The 15,696-nt window shown below is 47.8% G+C and overlaps 3 protein-coding genes across 3 annotated transcripts in view; 2 read left to right on the plus strand and 1 right to left on the minus strand.

The window, feature by feature from the left end:
• Positions 1–5,193: 5,193 nt before the first annotated feature.
• Positions 5,194–6,456, plus strand: pet117 (PET117 cytochrome c oxidase chaperone). The gene is made up of 2 exons (XM_085460634.1): positions 5,194–5,422; positions 6,307–6,456. The coding sequence occupies exons 1-2, from the start codon at positions 5,327–5,329 to the stop codon at positions 6,454–6,456; spliced, it is 246 nt and encodes an 81-aa protein (XP_085316760.1). The 5' UTR covers positions 5,194–5,326.
• Positions 6,457–6,589: 133 nt separating this feature from the next.
• Positions 6,590–11,260, plus strand: kat14 (lysine acetyltransferase 14). The gene is made up of 10 exons (XM_085460633.1): positions 6,590–6,851; positions 7,750–7,871; positions 7,953–8,074; positions 8,158–8,330; positions 8,408–8,842; positions 8,927–9,501; positions 9,608–9,741; positions 10,438–10,613; positions 10,687–10,877; positions 10,959–11,260. Exons 1-10 carry the CDS (start codon positions 6,590–6,592, stop codon positions 11,130–11,132), a joined length of 2,364 nt encoding a protein of 787 aa, XP_085316759.1. The 3' UTR covers positions 11,133–11,260.
• Positions 11,261–13,368: 2,108 nt separating this feature from the next.
• Positions 13,369–15,696, minus strand: part of dzank1 (double zinc ribbon and ankyrin repeat domains 1) — a 15,130-nt gene continuing 12,802 nt past the window's right edge. The window contains exons 19-20 of the mRNA XM_085460639.1: positions 14,831–14,905; positions 13,369–14,594 (exon numbers count right to left, since the gene is read on the minus strand). Of these exons, the coding sequence (XP_085316765.1) occupies positions 14,453–14,594; positions 14,831–14,905 (217 nt within the window). The 3' untranslated portion in view covers positions 13,369–14,452. The remainder of the gene's footprint in view (positions 14,595–14,830; positions 14,906–15,696) is intronic.

Genomic DNA, 15,696 nt, shown 5'->3' on the forward strand with positions numbered 1-15,696 from the left:
ATTTTGCAAAATTATCCACACCCACCGCCGCGCTATGAATTGTGGGATATATGGGACCACGAAGCATGCACCGGACCACGCTTGGTATTTGGGGGGGGGGGGCGTGCCAAGATGGCGGAGTGAGTAGACGCTCTCTACCGAGTTCTGCACAAAAAGTTCGTGAACAACGGTAAAGCCTAAGCTTTATGCTGCTAACACTAACAATTCACTAAATAAGAGAAGATACAGCAATCATAGGGCAAGAAGCAGCAGAATGCCGAATCAGAAAGGAGCGAAAAGGGGACTGGAAAGTTCCAAGTCTAAGATAGCGCCTGAGAATGCTAACGAGGAGAGTGCTACGTCCAGCAACGTGCTAATGGATAGCTTCCATAACTACGCAGCTACTACGGTGGCACTCAAGTTAGCCGAAGAAGAAATGGATGAGTTCCCACCTCTCCCTGTTACACCTCTCAAATCGCCAGCTCCGAAGAAGTTGATGTACGAACGCAGCAGCTCTGACCCAGTTGATGTAAATGAGACAATTTCTCGTCTGTCGGCACTAATAAACACCAGGTCTGATAACATTGAGAGCATGGTGAGAGAGAATACGCTCCAGATTGAGGGTCTCAAAAAGACGATTGATTTTGTGTGCGCGGAAATGAAAGATATGAAGGGGAAAGTTTGCGACTTGGAAAAAAAGTAACTAAAGAGGAAGGTCGAGTGGACAACTGCCAACAGAGAATCTCTGAGTTGGAAAGATATTCCAGGAGGTGGAATCTCAGACTACATGGAGTCAAGGAGGCTGAGAAAGAAGACGTAAGGGGAAAGGTGACTGTGATATGCCAGTCTGTTCTGCCAGAACAAAATCGTAGGCTGCCTGACGTCATCGACACCGTACACCGACTCGGAGCCAAGCGACAAGGTAGCACCAGACCTAGAGGCATCATCGTGCAGTTCACCTCCCGAATCTACAGAGATGCTGTGTGGAAAGCAGCCAAAACATCCTCCTACCTGCAGGACAATCATTTGAGGATCGCTGAAGATCTGTCCAGGGAGGACAGAGAACTGTGGCCGATGATAGACAAAGCCCGTAAGGAGGGTAAGCCGGCATATTTCGTGGGAGGCCGAGGATTCATCAGTGGATCAGAAGTTTTCCCTCCTTCATAGAGACGCTTATTCAGTCTCCGAAATGACATTTCTGTGAGCTTGTTTACATGGTGAACTTGATATTTTCACCCTCAGGTTAAAATTTTACTTTGTGTTGAAGAGTGTGTTTATCTATAAAAAGCTATATTTAAACCATGGTAGATAGTTAAATACTGTATTTTTGTAAGCTTAGTCACTCAGGGTTTTTACTGTTCTACTACCTAAATTGTGCAGCACCCGGTCCCCTTATCCTATAGATCTATTCTTAGCTGTAGAAGTTTAGAACTTACTTTTTCTCTTTCTTTTTTCTAATAACTTTGTCTTTTTCATTTGTTTCTCTTAATACCAGGGGTTTAAGACAAACATGTAAACGCAAAGCTTTGTTTCTATTTGCCAAACAATTTAAAACAGATTTTTGCTTTTTCCAAGAGAGTCATTCCACACCTGCTGATACAAATTTTTGGAAATCACAATGGGGTAATGAAGTCTGGTTGTCCCATGGCTCTGAGCGTTCTGCTGGAGTTGCCACGCTTAAAAATTCTTTTTCTGGAGATGTGTTACACTCTGACTGTGACACCTTAGGACACTACCTCTGCTCACTAATCAGACACAATAACAGTACTTTCATTGCAGTAAATATATATGGTTACAATAATAAAACTGAAAATGATAAATTACTTGACTCCTTAGAAGAATGAATTAATTTCTGGCTCTCCAAATACCCAAATTCAGTCCTCTTAATTGGTGGAGACTTTAACATTGCTTTAGACAATACGGTTGATAGGTGGCCTCCAGGGCAGCAGTCTTCATACAGTGCAAACTTAAAAAATTTATGGGAAAATTTAATCTTGTGGATATTTGGAGAGAAAAATTTCCAGATGATAGACTCTTTACTTGGAGCAATAAGACAGGATCCAGGCAATCACGTATTGACTTTTGGCTTGTTTCTGACTGTATTGATAAGGCAAGGCAAGTTTATTTGTATAGCACAATTCAACAACAAGGTGATTCAAAGTGCTTTACAGAGACATTAGAAACAAGAACAAATAAAAAGCATGATTTAAAATTGATAAAGATAATATTACCGTTAATATACTTGCCACTGGATACTATACCTCATGAATTCTCTTATTGGAAGTTAAATAATTCTTTACTAAAAGATAAAATGGTTAACATGCAGATTAATAAAGTAATTGTTTATTATTGGAACAAAGCTAACAGAGAGAAGTCCTTTTGTACCAATTGGGAACTCTTTAAATTTGAAGCATGCAAATTCTTGAGAAGATACGGGAGTCAAATTGCTAAATTAAGGAAAGCGGAAGAACAGGAAGTAATAAGCAGAATTGCCTCTTATTACCAGACGTCCCCAGAAGAAATCTCAGAGAAAGATAAATTAAGTTTACTAGAACTTCAAAATAAATTGGACGGTTTATATCGACGCAAGGCTGAGGGTGCCTTCATAAGATCCAGGAAGAGGTGGCTGGAGGAGGGCGAACAAAATTCTGCTTACTTTTTCAGACTTGAAAAATACAGATCAAAAACAAACTCTATTCATCAACTAAATATTAATGGCATTGTCTCTGACAATCCTGGAGAAATTTCACATTTCTGTGCCGAATTCTATACTAAACTATACGACTCAAAATATAATGAGGCTGTCTCAACAGGATTTTTCAATAATATTAAAAACCTAAAATCTATTGTTGTGGAAGATAGAAGTTATTGTGACAGCCCTCTGACTGTGGAGGAAGTTTGTAATTCCATTTCTGCACTTAAGGCCAATAAATCTCCCGGCACAGATGGTTTGACTGCAGAGTTTTATAAATCATTTTCTAATCTCCTGGCTCCGTTTTTACTGCAGGTTTTTACAGAAAGTATAGAGAACAACATCCTCCCTCCTTCTCTTACTCAAGGTCTCATAACACTTATTCCAAAACCAAACAAAGACTTACTCTTTATTGATAATTGGAGACCCATCTCCCTGCTTAATAATGACTATAAGGTTATGGCCTTAATACTTGCTAACAGAATTAAAGAGGTCTTGGAAACAATTATTGATGAGACACAATCAGGCTTTATGAGAAACAGACACATTTCTAATAACATTAGACTGGTTTTGGATTTACTTGATTACTCTGATCTGATACCTGACAATAGTTTCATTCTCTTCCTGGATTTTTATAAGGCTTTTGATACAATTGAACATCAATTTATTTTCCACTGTTTGGAAAAATTTGGCTTTGGCAAGTTTTTCTGTAAAGCTGTCAAAACCTTATACACAAATGGCAATAGTTCTATTAAAATGATTAACGGCTCCACCCCGAGATTTGACCTGAAACGTGGTATTCGCCAAGGATGTCCTATTTCACCATATTTATTTTTACTTTGTACACAAATTCTTGCAACTAATATTTCAAACAGTGTTGTGCAAGGAATCACCATAGCTGATAAGGAGCTCAGTCATCAGCCAGTTAGCCGATGACACCACACCCTTTTTGAAGAATGCAAACCAAATCCCACCAGCCCTTACTGTGATTAGTGATTTCTCTGAGGCCTCTGGTTTATGCCTAAATCTAAAAAAGTGTGAGTTACTAGCAATTAAAGACTGCCCTGCAAATACTATCTGTAATATCTCTGTTAAACAAGAAGTCACATACTTGGGACTGCTAATATCCAAAGACCAAAAATCAAGATGCTCTTCAAACTTCACTCCAATTATACAGAAAACCCTAAAAAAGTTCAACCAGTGGCTGCAAAGGGACTTGTCTTTGAAAGGTAGAGTGTTACTTACTAAAGCTGAAGGGATATCCCGATGAACATATGCTGCTCTCTCCTTACATCTGGATAAGAAAAGTAGTAAAGATATTGACCGTATGCAGGTCCTCTTAACGTGGACCCTCATTTATAAACACAACTTCTCACCTCACAAATACCTCATCTGGAACAACAGAGATATTTTATAGAAAAATAAATCACGTTTCCTGGAAACTTGGCTCCAAAATGGGATCCTGTTGGTGGCTCAGCTGGTTAGTAAAGAAGGACAACTACTTACATACGACGACTTTATTGCACTATATAATTTTCCAATCAGTGTTCAGGAATTCTCAATGGTGCTTGGTGCCATACCCTCAGGGACTTTAATGTTATATAAAAACACTGACAGCTCGATCTCTACCTCAGTCACTCTCCCTGATCCAGCTGAGTCACCAATAGGAAAAATCTGCTTTACACAGGAACTTGGTAACAGCAATAAGAGAATACGTAGTTTATGCCAAGAAGATATCGTCTCTCTCCCATATATAATATCTTATTGGAACCGATTTGTTCCAGATATCAAGTAGAAGACAGTCTGGATGGTCCCCCATAAATATTTGATTGTAAATAAGGTGAAAGAAGTCTCATTTAAAATTCTACATAAATGTTATCCAGCCAGTCACTACATGGTCAAATTTAAAAGGGACATAAATACTAATTGTACTTTCTGTGGGGATCATCCAGAAACGGTGACACATCTTTTTTGGTACTGTTCTTTTACACAGAGATTTGTTATTGTCCATATTTTAAGGGAGTTTTCTTTACGATGGGAAAATGTTTTATTCTGTTTCTTTAAGTTCCCCAAGAAGTATGAGAAATGTTTTTTATGATAAATTTCTTAATACTTTTAGCTGAATTTTTTATCCATAAATGTAAGTTTACTAACAAAACACCATATTTCTGTCATTATTTTAAGGATGTGCACATGCACATACAATCAATATCAGACTGCACCAACAAAAAGGCTCAAAACAATTTATGTATGTGAATTTTTGCGTGTATTCTTATAATTGTTACCTTTTTCTTTTACCCCTGGCTTTGTGTGTTCATGTTCTGTTGTTTTGTATACTTCATCTGTTAGTATGTTGTATACTCATTGTTTGTTAAATAAAGTTTATAAAAAAAACCAAAAAAACCCGCTTGGTATTTGGGGAAATCGACGCATTTGGAGCATGCATTTGAAGTACACTTCGAATTGGGACAACCGTCGTCGCGTGGCGGTGACGTAACCGCACTTAAAATGCGTACTCCAAGCGTGCAGACCCTGAATTGGGACACAGCCTGCGTGTGTTTCACCACACTCCGGCCGGTGGGGGCGGTGTAGCTCAGGTGAGCGTAGAAGAAGAAGAAGACCTTAGCCGCCGTTAGCCGGAGCTGAGACAGCGTGATGTCCGCGGTCTCTAAGGTGGTCCTGGGAGTGTCCGTGGTTCTGACCGTGAGCACCGTGGCTGCGGTGCACCTCAAACAGGCCTGGGACAGAGAGGTAAGCCGGGCCGGGGCAAGCCGGGCTAACATCTAGCTGCGTGTGCCGGAACGGGTCACGGGGGCTAACGAGGCTAACGCCAAAGCACAGGTGGTGGTTAAACTCAATTGAACGGACACAGGTGACGTCACACAGACGTTAAAAGAGTAATAATAAATAAACACGATAATGACGATAAACAGCAGCCAACAACCGCATCCTCCAACGCTTTTCAAAATAAAAGACTCAGTTGGCAGGTAAACAATGAGTCCTTACATTTATGGCTCAGTTAGCTAATCAGGCGTTATCAGAGTTAACTTTAGCTCAGGTGAGTGCAGAACACGTGACTGACAGAACTGCAGTGGGGTCAGATTTTTCATTTCTGATTCTGTTACGCTTACACGTGTGCCTTTATTTTGGAGGTGGGTTTCCTGTCGTGTGACCTCTGTGAGGTCTCGAGTCCTGCTCTTAAATAACAAAGAAACAGAAAATCCCACACCTGGGTTTAAGGTGTTCGCACCATGAGAACAAAGCTTGGAAGCTGCTGGAGGCATCTCACCTGTGACACCTGTTTCAGTAATCAGTGATCAATAATGATCACTTTCTCCAGCGCCTTACAAGAAACCCAAGAATGCTTCGCAACACAAGTCAAAAAGGTCAAAGGTTTAAGTTTGTGTGTTTAAGTTGAAGTGAAGCTCCTATGGGAGAGACTCCACCTTTGAGGGTTCTGTTGCAAGGGACAGAAAGCAGACCGGACTGTGTACAGGTGCTGAGGGGCGGAGCACTGAGGGATTAATGAGTGAGAAGCAGGATCTGTAAGTGAACCAGTGGAGATTCATGAGGGCAGGGCTCACATGTTCCCAGAGCTTGATCAACGATGAGTGGTCTTTGTGTTTGTCGTGCAGCGCCTGCGTGAGGGCGTGGTCAGGGATCTGGAACGGCTCGAGCGCAGGAAAGAGAACCTGCGGATGCTGGAGGAGCAGCGGCTGCTGACCCGACAGCTGGAGGAGGAGAGACGCCGCAGGGAGGCCAGGCTCCACCCACAGGACACCTGAGAAAAGGTAAACACTGTTGTGGACCTACGCTATCGCGTTCCCGAGTCTCCTTACGACTGGGTCACCTGTAATGTTTCTGCTCTTGCGTAGATTGCAGCGGTCACCTGCCCAGGTCTGCCGTACCTGAAGCAGGATGATGGACAGCAGTGGCGAGCAGCTGGTGGGAGGGGAGGACGAGGCAGCCTGCACGTCGGCGTCGGACGGTCTGGAAGAGGGGGAGGTGGAGGGCGAGACGCTGCTGATTGTTGAGTCGGAGGACCAGGGCTCTGTGGACCTGTCACATGACCAGAGCGGCGACTCCCTGACCAGTGACGTGGGTGAGGACACCGACGGGGGGTGGGCCTGCGAGGACATGTCCTTCTACTGCGACCGCTGCCACAAGTGGATCCCCGCAGGTGAGCTGGCCAATCGCAGCGCTCCATTTCTGACGTGACCGACGTCACTACCTTCTCCAGTAGGTGGCGCTACCTGCTGCCGAGCAATCTGAAAATGTGACATCAGCAGACCGCATGCCACCGATTGGCTGGTCAGGTGTGTCATTCTGTGAGTCATGAGAGCGAGTCTTTCGGGAAAATTGAAACCTGCGGCCCACGAGTCTGACAAAACGCCGCGGACCGAGCAGGAGGCACGCCATCGCCTCGGCGTCCTGCTTTGTTCTCGTTCATGTCGCGCACAAGTGATGTCACAGGATGCTCGGCCTTGTTGCTATAACAACCCAACGCAATCAAGTCTGTGGGTTCCCGGCGACACCACAGTTGTAGCTACAGGGTCGGACGATATGCTGAGAGCGTTATGGCGGGAACAAAAGGGATCCAGACGCTCCGCTGCGTTCGTGCTCCCACCGCGTGCCGGCCGGTCCGTCTCACATGGCGCTCAATAAAGCTGTCACGCGAATCAACGGTCGTACCCGCTGAACTCTGAAGCGAGATCTGCACTTCTGCGCGCGGTAGCTTCCTCCACATGGCGCCACCTTCAGGCACGAGCTCCTCCTCGCGTGTGCACGAACGCCGTTTAGCCCAGCTCCAGAACACGGCGTGAGCGTGCTCTCGGTTAAGTGTCACACGACGCGATGGACAATCACATGATTTGAGCCCTAATGTGACCTCTGACCGTGCTGTAAGCAGGTATGAGAGTAAAGGTGAGGTCTGATGTGGTGTGGGTGGAGCCAGACAGGAAGCTGTTAGTCCAGCTCGTCTGCAGCTTCATCGGTTGAGAGCAGGCACTGGTGGTAACCTAGGAGACCCCCAGCCGGTGTGCGGCAGCAGCTGACTCTGTACCTGTGATCGTCCCCAGCTCAGCTCCGCGGCGAGCAGCCGAGCTACCTGAAGGGAGACAACTTCTTCAAATTCGTCTGCTCCGACTGCTCCGAAGATGGCAAGGAGAGCTTTGAGAGGATGAGGCTCACCTGGCAGCAGGTAGGACTTTAGCCCCACCCACACACACAGACACACACCTCAGATATGCGGCGTGCTGACGGCGGCTTCTTCCTGCGACAGGTGGTGATGTTGGCCATGTACAACCTGTCTCTGGAGGGGACGGGCCGGCAGGGCTATTTCAGGTGGAAAGAGGACATCTGCGCTTTCATTGGTCGACACTGGAACTTCCTGCTGGGCTCGAGGTCGGTCGCAGACGGACAATAAAGTTTTGCTCTCCATCGTTAACGTGCCGGCGCTCACGTTCGTGTTGCGCTCTTCTTTGCAGGAAGAAGACGTCCACCTGGTGGAGCACGGTAGCGGGCTGCCTGTCGGTCGGAAGCCCCGCCTTCTTCCGCTCCGGAGCGCAGGAGTTCGGTGAGCCCGGCTGGTGGAAGCTGGTCCACAACCGACCTCCGACCCTGCGACCAGAAGTGGACAAATCCGTGACAAAGACTAAAGGTAAGCCGCGATCGAACGCTGGCTCCCAACTGGACGGTGTCTGTTGACCTCTGACCTTGGACGCCATTTACCCACAGCGTCCAAACCCGTGCTGGACCCAATTATCACCGTGGAGGGTCTGCGCAAACGCGGAGCTCGGAACCCCGTGGAGAACGCCATGCAGCTGAAGGAGAAACGCTCGCGCACTCAGGAGGCCAAAGAAATCCGGCGGGCCCAGAAGGAGGCGGCGGGCGGATACACGGACCATAGCGCTGCCTCCACGCCTGTCAAACTGGGTGGAGGCCGTGGTGCAGGTGGTGGGCGGCGCCCAGATCTGGTCCTGGAGAAGGGCGAGGTCATTGACTTCTCTTCGCTCAGCTCCTCAGACAGAACGCCACTCACCAGCCCGACGCCATCGCCTTCACCTGACTTTTCTGCCCCGGGAACGCCAGCCTCGCATTCGGCGACGCCCAGCCTGCTGTCGGAGGCAGACCTTATCCCTGATGCCATGCCGCCACAGGCGTTGTTCCACGGTGAGGTAACACCTGATTGGTGCAGGGTCATGTGGTTTTATGTGATGTAAGCGCTGATGGCGTGTTCTGCTTCCTCCAACTCAGATGATGAGGAGATGGAGGCGGAGGGGATGATCGACCCGGGAACAGAGTACATCCCGCCTGCCAGTGCCAACCTGGGCACCCGCAAGAAGCTCCGCCCACCACCGCCTCACATCAAGCGTGAAGCAGAGAGCGAGGAAGACGAAGGCCGTGACCACGACTTGGAAGAACCCGTAGGACAAAGTCAAGACACCCCGCTGTCCGCAGGCGGCGGTGGCGGGGGACCTGAGCGCAGAAGGACGACTCATCCGGAGAACGCTGCCGGCAACGCCCAGAGCCCTCGCTACGCCGCTCTCAGTCTGTACGAGGAGAGGATGCTGCTGCGAAGGCTGGACGCTTGCCCGCTCGCGTTGGCCGTCACGCCGCAGGCTAAACGCCTCCACAGGAAGTTGCTGGTTCGCCAGATAAAACGACAGAGGAGGCACCCCCTGCTGGACATTGACCGAGTGGTCAGCGCCACCCTCAGCCTGGTGGGAGGGATCTATGGCGCCCAGGAGGCGGGAGCACAAATCGGCGGCGGTGTGAAAGGGAAGTACTGTACCAGCAGCCAGGAGCTGCGGATTCTCGATCGCTTCCAGGTAACGCACACACTTCCTGTCCGTCCACGTGACGCGCCCGCGTGCACCAATCACTGCAGCTGATGCAGCGTTCACACTGTTCGCTTCACCTGTCCGTGTTTTACAGACGGGCGTCTCCGGCAGGCGAGGCGTCCAGCAGCCGTCCGTGTCCTTCTGGCATCGTCTGATGGGAGCCGAAGGAAGCCTGGAGCAGACCATCAGGAGCCCGTACACCTCCCGCCTCCTCAAACCCTACATCAGGTAAACCTCCGGGTCAGAGCCACACCTGTGGTCGGAGAGTCCTCTGAGCTTCCTGCGAGGTGGAGGTTTAGGGCTGTGCGATATGACCAGAATCTCACGTCCCGATATAAGACAGCTATCGTCCGATAACGATATAAATCACAAATGTAACATTTTCTGTAAGTTCTGTAAGTTTTTAACGATGCATGAAACGACACGTTTTTAGACATAAGTTGTAACGGCGCCGTTTTCTTTGAGTATTTATTACACGGCGTGCTGCGGGGAAAAGCCTGTTCTAACGTTTGAGTCTAAGCTTTATTTTTTAGCATCCGTAAACACTCTGCATCTTTCATGTGATTCAGTTTACTTTGAAAAGTCTCAACAGGATCTTGAGCTTTATTGTGAAAGGTTTATGTGGAACATAAACAAGCGGACATGCAATGGTTTTACCATCGTTGTTGCTAACGACGACGCATAAAACCAGGCGCTTGTGCGTCCGTAGTGTTTATATTAAATCTAAGAGAAAGAGAGAACTTTAAGAAATGAATAATAACTACAGGGACATCAGAACATGAAAAATATTACCGCAAACAGTTTATTTTGCGACACCACGAAACAAACGATAGCGTAAAATGAAAGATGTTTTTATATCGTTATATGGAACAGCCCTATGGAGGTCCACATCCGCGTTCTCCATCTTTCTTTTCTTTTGTCTAGGCGGGACTACGAGAGCCGTCCGCCGAAGCTCCGGCTGCTGGCCGAGATCCGAGCGTACCCGCACAGGAAGGAGCCGGGCTGGGCACCTGAACCCGACGCTCCCATCGACTACTGCTACGTCCGTCCAAACCACATCCCCTCCGTCAACGCCATGTGTCACGACAGCTTCTGGCCAGGTAGCACGCTTGCCCGTTACGCCCCGTGGCGCCGTCCGGCCGTGGCTCAGACCTCCGTCTGCTCCTCCCACAGGTGTGGATCTATCCGAGTGCCTGCAGTACCCTGACTTCAGCGTGGTCGTCCTTTACAAGAAGGTGGTGGTGGGCTTCGGCTTCATGGTGCCGGACGTGAAGTACAACGAGGCCTACATCTCCTTCCTGCTCGTCCACCCCGAGTGGAGGCGGGCCGGCATCGGGACCTTCATGATTTACCACCTGATCCAGGTGCGACTGCAGGTGGGCGGGTCGGGGCGTCCGTGCTGCTGCGACCATCCTAACGTGTGTGTGTGTTTGTGCGTGTTTCAGACGTGTATGGGGAAGGACGTCACGCTGCACGTGTCGGCCAGCAACCCCGCCATGCTGCTGTACCAGAAGTTCGGTTTCAAGGCCGAGGAGTACATCCTGGACTTTTATGATAAATATTACCCCGTGGACAGCGCAGAGTGCCGCCACGCCTTCTTTCTGCGACTGCGGCGCTGAGCCCCGTCCGCAGCTGACCTGCACCTGAGGCAGGTGTGCAGCTGTCAGTGCTGTGAGGAACATCTGGGACTGTGTGTGTGCTGCTGTTTGTGTTTCTGAGGTATTAAAACCAACGTGCTGAAGCTCCACCTGCTCTCTCGCCTGCTTTACACTCGATCGCCCTCCATCCTAACCACTCGCTGCAGTCTGCCATCAGCACGCTGCTGGGAGCGAGCAGGACAGGCAGGAACTGTTATTCTGCACATTTCAAATCCAGGTGCGCTCTCACGCCACGCGGTGTGCACGCAGACGTTAACAGCGCTTCAGTTAGAGCGCCAAGTTTCAAGTGTTACTGTCATGTACAGATAAACAGAGCAGCCACATCTACCCATAATGAAATTCTTTGGCTCGTGCTCCTCAGCTTTACATGAGCATATGGAGAGTGTGCAGAAAATAGCAGAAACAACAATGAAAAAGAGAAAAGGATTCAATATTTAGAGAATTGATGACAAGTTGGTTTTTACAGGCTGTGCAAAACTTGTGCAATGAGCATGTAAGTGGCATTAGTTGAAGTGACAGTCCTGTAATCGTAGTGAGTGTTTAATGGTGTGTATACTGTCAGCAGTTCAAAAGCCTGATGGCTTGTGGGTAAAAACTGTCTTTGCATCTGGTAGTGCGGGTCTGGATGCTCCTGCTGGACGTGTGAAAAGTCTGTGGCCGGGATCTGCTGCGTCTTCCTCATGCAGCGCTGTCTGCACAGATCCTGCAGGGCTGCCAGTTCAGTCCTGGTGATGCGCAGTGCTGATCTCACCGCCCCCTGCAGAGCATTACAGCTGCCGTACCAGGCGGTGATGCAGCCAGTCAGAATACTTTTAATGGTGCATCGATAGGTTGTTCGTATTCTGGGGTTCATGCTGAACCTTCTCAGGCGCCGCAGGAAGAAGAGCCGCTGTCTTGCTGCTCTTGTGATGACACCAACATGGTGTGACCAGCTCAGATCCTCGCTGATGTTGATGCCCAGGAATCTGAATCAGCTGACTCTCTCCACTTCTGCTCCACGATGTGGATGGGGCGTGGCCTCCTCTCCTGTAATCCACGATGAGCTCCTGGTTTTACCAGCATTTATACATGTGCACAAACAAAGAATTACTGAAGCGAAGTCATGCTCTCATCGTTCGGTCTGAGCCGGCACACTGGACGTCAGTCGTAAGATAATCTAAATCTAATTTGGCATCTTAATGTAAGATAATCATAACGTGCTTTACTGTAAGTTTACCTTTAAATCCATTTTACTTAAGAGGCTTTTTCTCACTGGAGGATTACATACATATCACATTCATATTAATTACGAGGCACTTTGTTTGGCAACCCCCCCCCCATGCAGAAAGATGTGAACACCTCTATCCTGCACATGCTCAGTTCATCGGGGTCAGACAGCCTGGTGTCAGGTACGATCCCCCGGGCGAGGAACCACCTGAGGTCCAGGACCACAAGAACACAGCAATGCCTCATTAGACAAGGACTAAACTTTACCAACACACCAGCCCGTTTCACCGTCTGTGGTTGTGGAATCATGCTGCCAGTGTCACCTGTGCAGGTGTTCAGTAAATGTTGTATGGGTGGTGTTCATGGTTAGCTTTGTCAGACTGTTAGACAGTAAGCTGTGACTGAAACATACGTGGAGGATGAGTGTGGACTGTCCTTGTACCTGATGAAGGTCAGTCTGAAGCGCCGGGTCGCCCCCTGCAGGAGCAGCAGTACACAGAAAGGTCTCAAACCTTAAACCATTCTGTAATTTCCAGCTGGGGGCGACTGTCCAGAGGTCTGATTTTTTTTAATGTGTATGTGTTAGTCCCCATAGGGAAATAGTTCCTCTGCATTGAACCCATTCACCCAGTGAAGCAGTGGGCAGCCACCAATGCAGCGCCCGGGGAGCAGTGTGTAGGGACGGCACCTTGCTCAGGGGTACCTCAGGGTAGCCGTTCAGTGGAGTTGAACCCCCGACCTTCCGATCATGGGGCCACCACTCTACCTACTGAGCTATCCCTGCCCCCTTTTTTTTTTTTTGAATTAAAGTCTGAGAGAAAATGAACATCCTGATGACCTCTGACCTCCGTGAACTCTTTACTTGCTGCTTTCAGGTGTTTTGAAGTTTATTTTGGAGGAACAGGAAGCAGCGCACCATAGACGAGATCAGGTACTTGTTTTTCTGTTTTATGGGCGGAGCTGTTAAATCAGACTCTAAAATAAAGAGAAGTCTCATCCCGAAATATTTTATTACTTGAACCTTGGCAGACACCTCGACACGTAAGTAAAGTTTATTTATTAAGCGCTTTTCGTAGACAGTCACAAAGCGCTGTACGCGAAGGTTAAGATAAACAGAACGTTAGTAATAAAATAGACAATATAAACAATATCAAAGTTAAATGTAAATAAAAAATGTTCAAGGCGTTGATCAACAGAAGGCTTGTTTAAACTGAAACAGCCTTTGTACAGCTTGGAGGCAAGAAAGAGAAGATCTGTCCAAGCTGGTAAACAGGACGTGACAATAATCTAAACAACGACACAAATGCATGAACACTTTTCCAGATCAGCTGAGGAGACCATATGTCGCCGTTTAGAAATGTTCCTTAAATGAAAGAAACAGGAACGAGACAGATTTTACAGAGTCGAGGCCCAGAGACGAATCAGATATTTGACTTAACAGAAAGAAGCAAGAACCTGACTGACTTCAGATTGTAGTCCAGGATGAGTTACGATCGTTGTCTCGGTCTGGTTTGTGTTTAAAACAAGGTAGTTGTTAGAAAGCCAATCAGAAACCTGAGTTAAGCACTGGACTAGGGTGGACAGCGACTCCAGCTGAGCAGGCTGACACATGCAGCTGAATGTCATCGGCATAGAAATGATAAGAAATGACTGAATAATGCAGCTAATGGAAGCATGAAAATAATAATGGACCCAAAACTGAACCCTGTGGAACCCCACAGGTTGGGGGGCGATGTTAGAGGTGAACCTGTCAGTCCTAACAGTAAAGCTCCTGTCTGATAAGTAGGAAGAAAACCAGGTAAGCCGGAGCCAGATATATGCGCCAAAACCTGTTAGCTTGTTAGCGTTTTTATGGTCAATGCTATCGAAGGATGCGCTGAGACAAAGCAAAACGATCACAGAACAATTCCTGCATCAGAACCCACCAACAGATCCCAGAGATCCGGTCTCAGTGGAAGCCGGACTGAAAGGGTCCAAAATCTGTAATCTGCATGTCTGTGCTGACAGGAAGCGATGTCACTTTCTGAGCTGTACACATCACTTCACGTTCAGACCAATCAGAAAAAAAATCAGCTTCATCGTGAGTTCATGATTCCCAGTTTGCCCAGTCCAGTCTGAGACGCCAGCAGAGACGCCATGCTGCTGCAGCCCAAGCTCGCCGCCACATCATACGCCGTCTGACCCGCAGCGTTCCTCCGCCTCACGTTGGCCTTACAGCTGAAACCAGGGACAGAGAGGATGATGTCATTATGACAAGTGGGAGGAGCAACAACTGCAGGTACTGTGCTGCATTCAGTAGCAACTTGGAACTTTCAATCTCAGTCAGACCCGGCACACTGTTGCCACACCAACCGTCTCTCGTTCAAGATCTAAGAAGCTTTGACTCTGAAACACACCTGCAGGCGGCCGTGTTTACACAGAGACACTGAATGCAGCATTTAACTCAGACTCACCTGAGCAGGACCTCAGCACACGGCACACCTGCAGACCCCAGTGCTGCAGCTTCATGCAGAGCAGTGTTCTTCATCCTGAGGAGGAGGAGGAGTGTCACCACACATGAGCATCACAGGGTCTAAATAATGGAAGCTAGTAGCTACAAGGACCAATCAGAGGGCTCCATCAGCACCTCATCCAGAATCTGAAGCAACCAGTGTGCGGGCAAGTTTCAGGTAAGTACAGTGAAGTGGGCGGAGTCTATGGGATGTTGTTATGATGAATGAAGACCTTGAAGGTGATCTGCTCAATCCACGAGTCTGAGAACCGTCAGCCAATCAGAATCATGCATGAAATCAGCTGATAATAAATCAATTTGTTGATCAATTATTAAGTCATGTACTAACAGAGACTTGGAGGAGAGAGACCTGATATTTAATAATCCACATTTCACTGTGTTACTCTTTGGTTCAGATGTGGATACTGTATTGTTCTTTCTTTGTGATTGTTTATGTTTAAGTTGTTTGTTGTTGGTTTTTAGTTTGTTCTTTGTCTGTTTGGGAGCTGACACAGTCTCTATGGAGATGGGTTTTTGGGGGGGTAGCAGGAGGAGAGAAGCTGCAGAGAGGCGTGTAAGACTGCAACTCTGCTTCCTGGTCCCAACTCTGAATTTTGGGGGGTTTAATAAATTTGTCCATATTTCTAGAAATGAGAGCTGCTCCATCCAAAGTGGGATGGATGCCGTCTCTCCTAACAAGACCAGGTTTCCTCCAGAAGGTGTGCCAATTATCTATGAAGCCCACATCGTTTCTGGGACACCACTCAGACAGCCAGCAATTTAAGGAGAACATGCGGCTAAACATGTCACTGCTGCTCTGATTGGGGA

The sequence above is a fragment of the Copadichromis virginalis genome, linkage group LG6, assembly GCF_057382275.1.
Source record: "Copadichromis virginalis isolate Kocher_CV1m ecotype Utaka linkage group LG6, C_Virginalis_male_GT1.1, whole genome shotgun sequence".
Classification (NCBI taxonomy): domain Eukaryota; kingdom Metazoa; phylum Chordata; class Actinopteri; order Cichliformes; family Cichlidae; genus Copadichromis; species Copadichromis virginalis.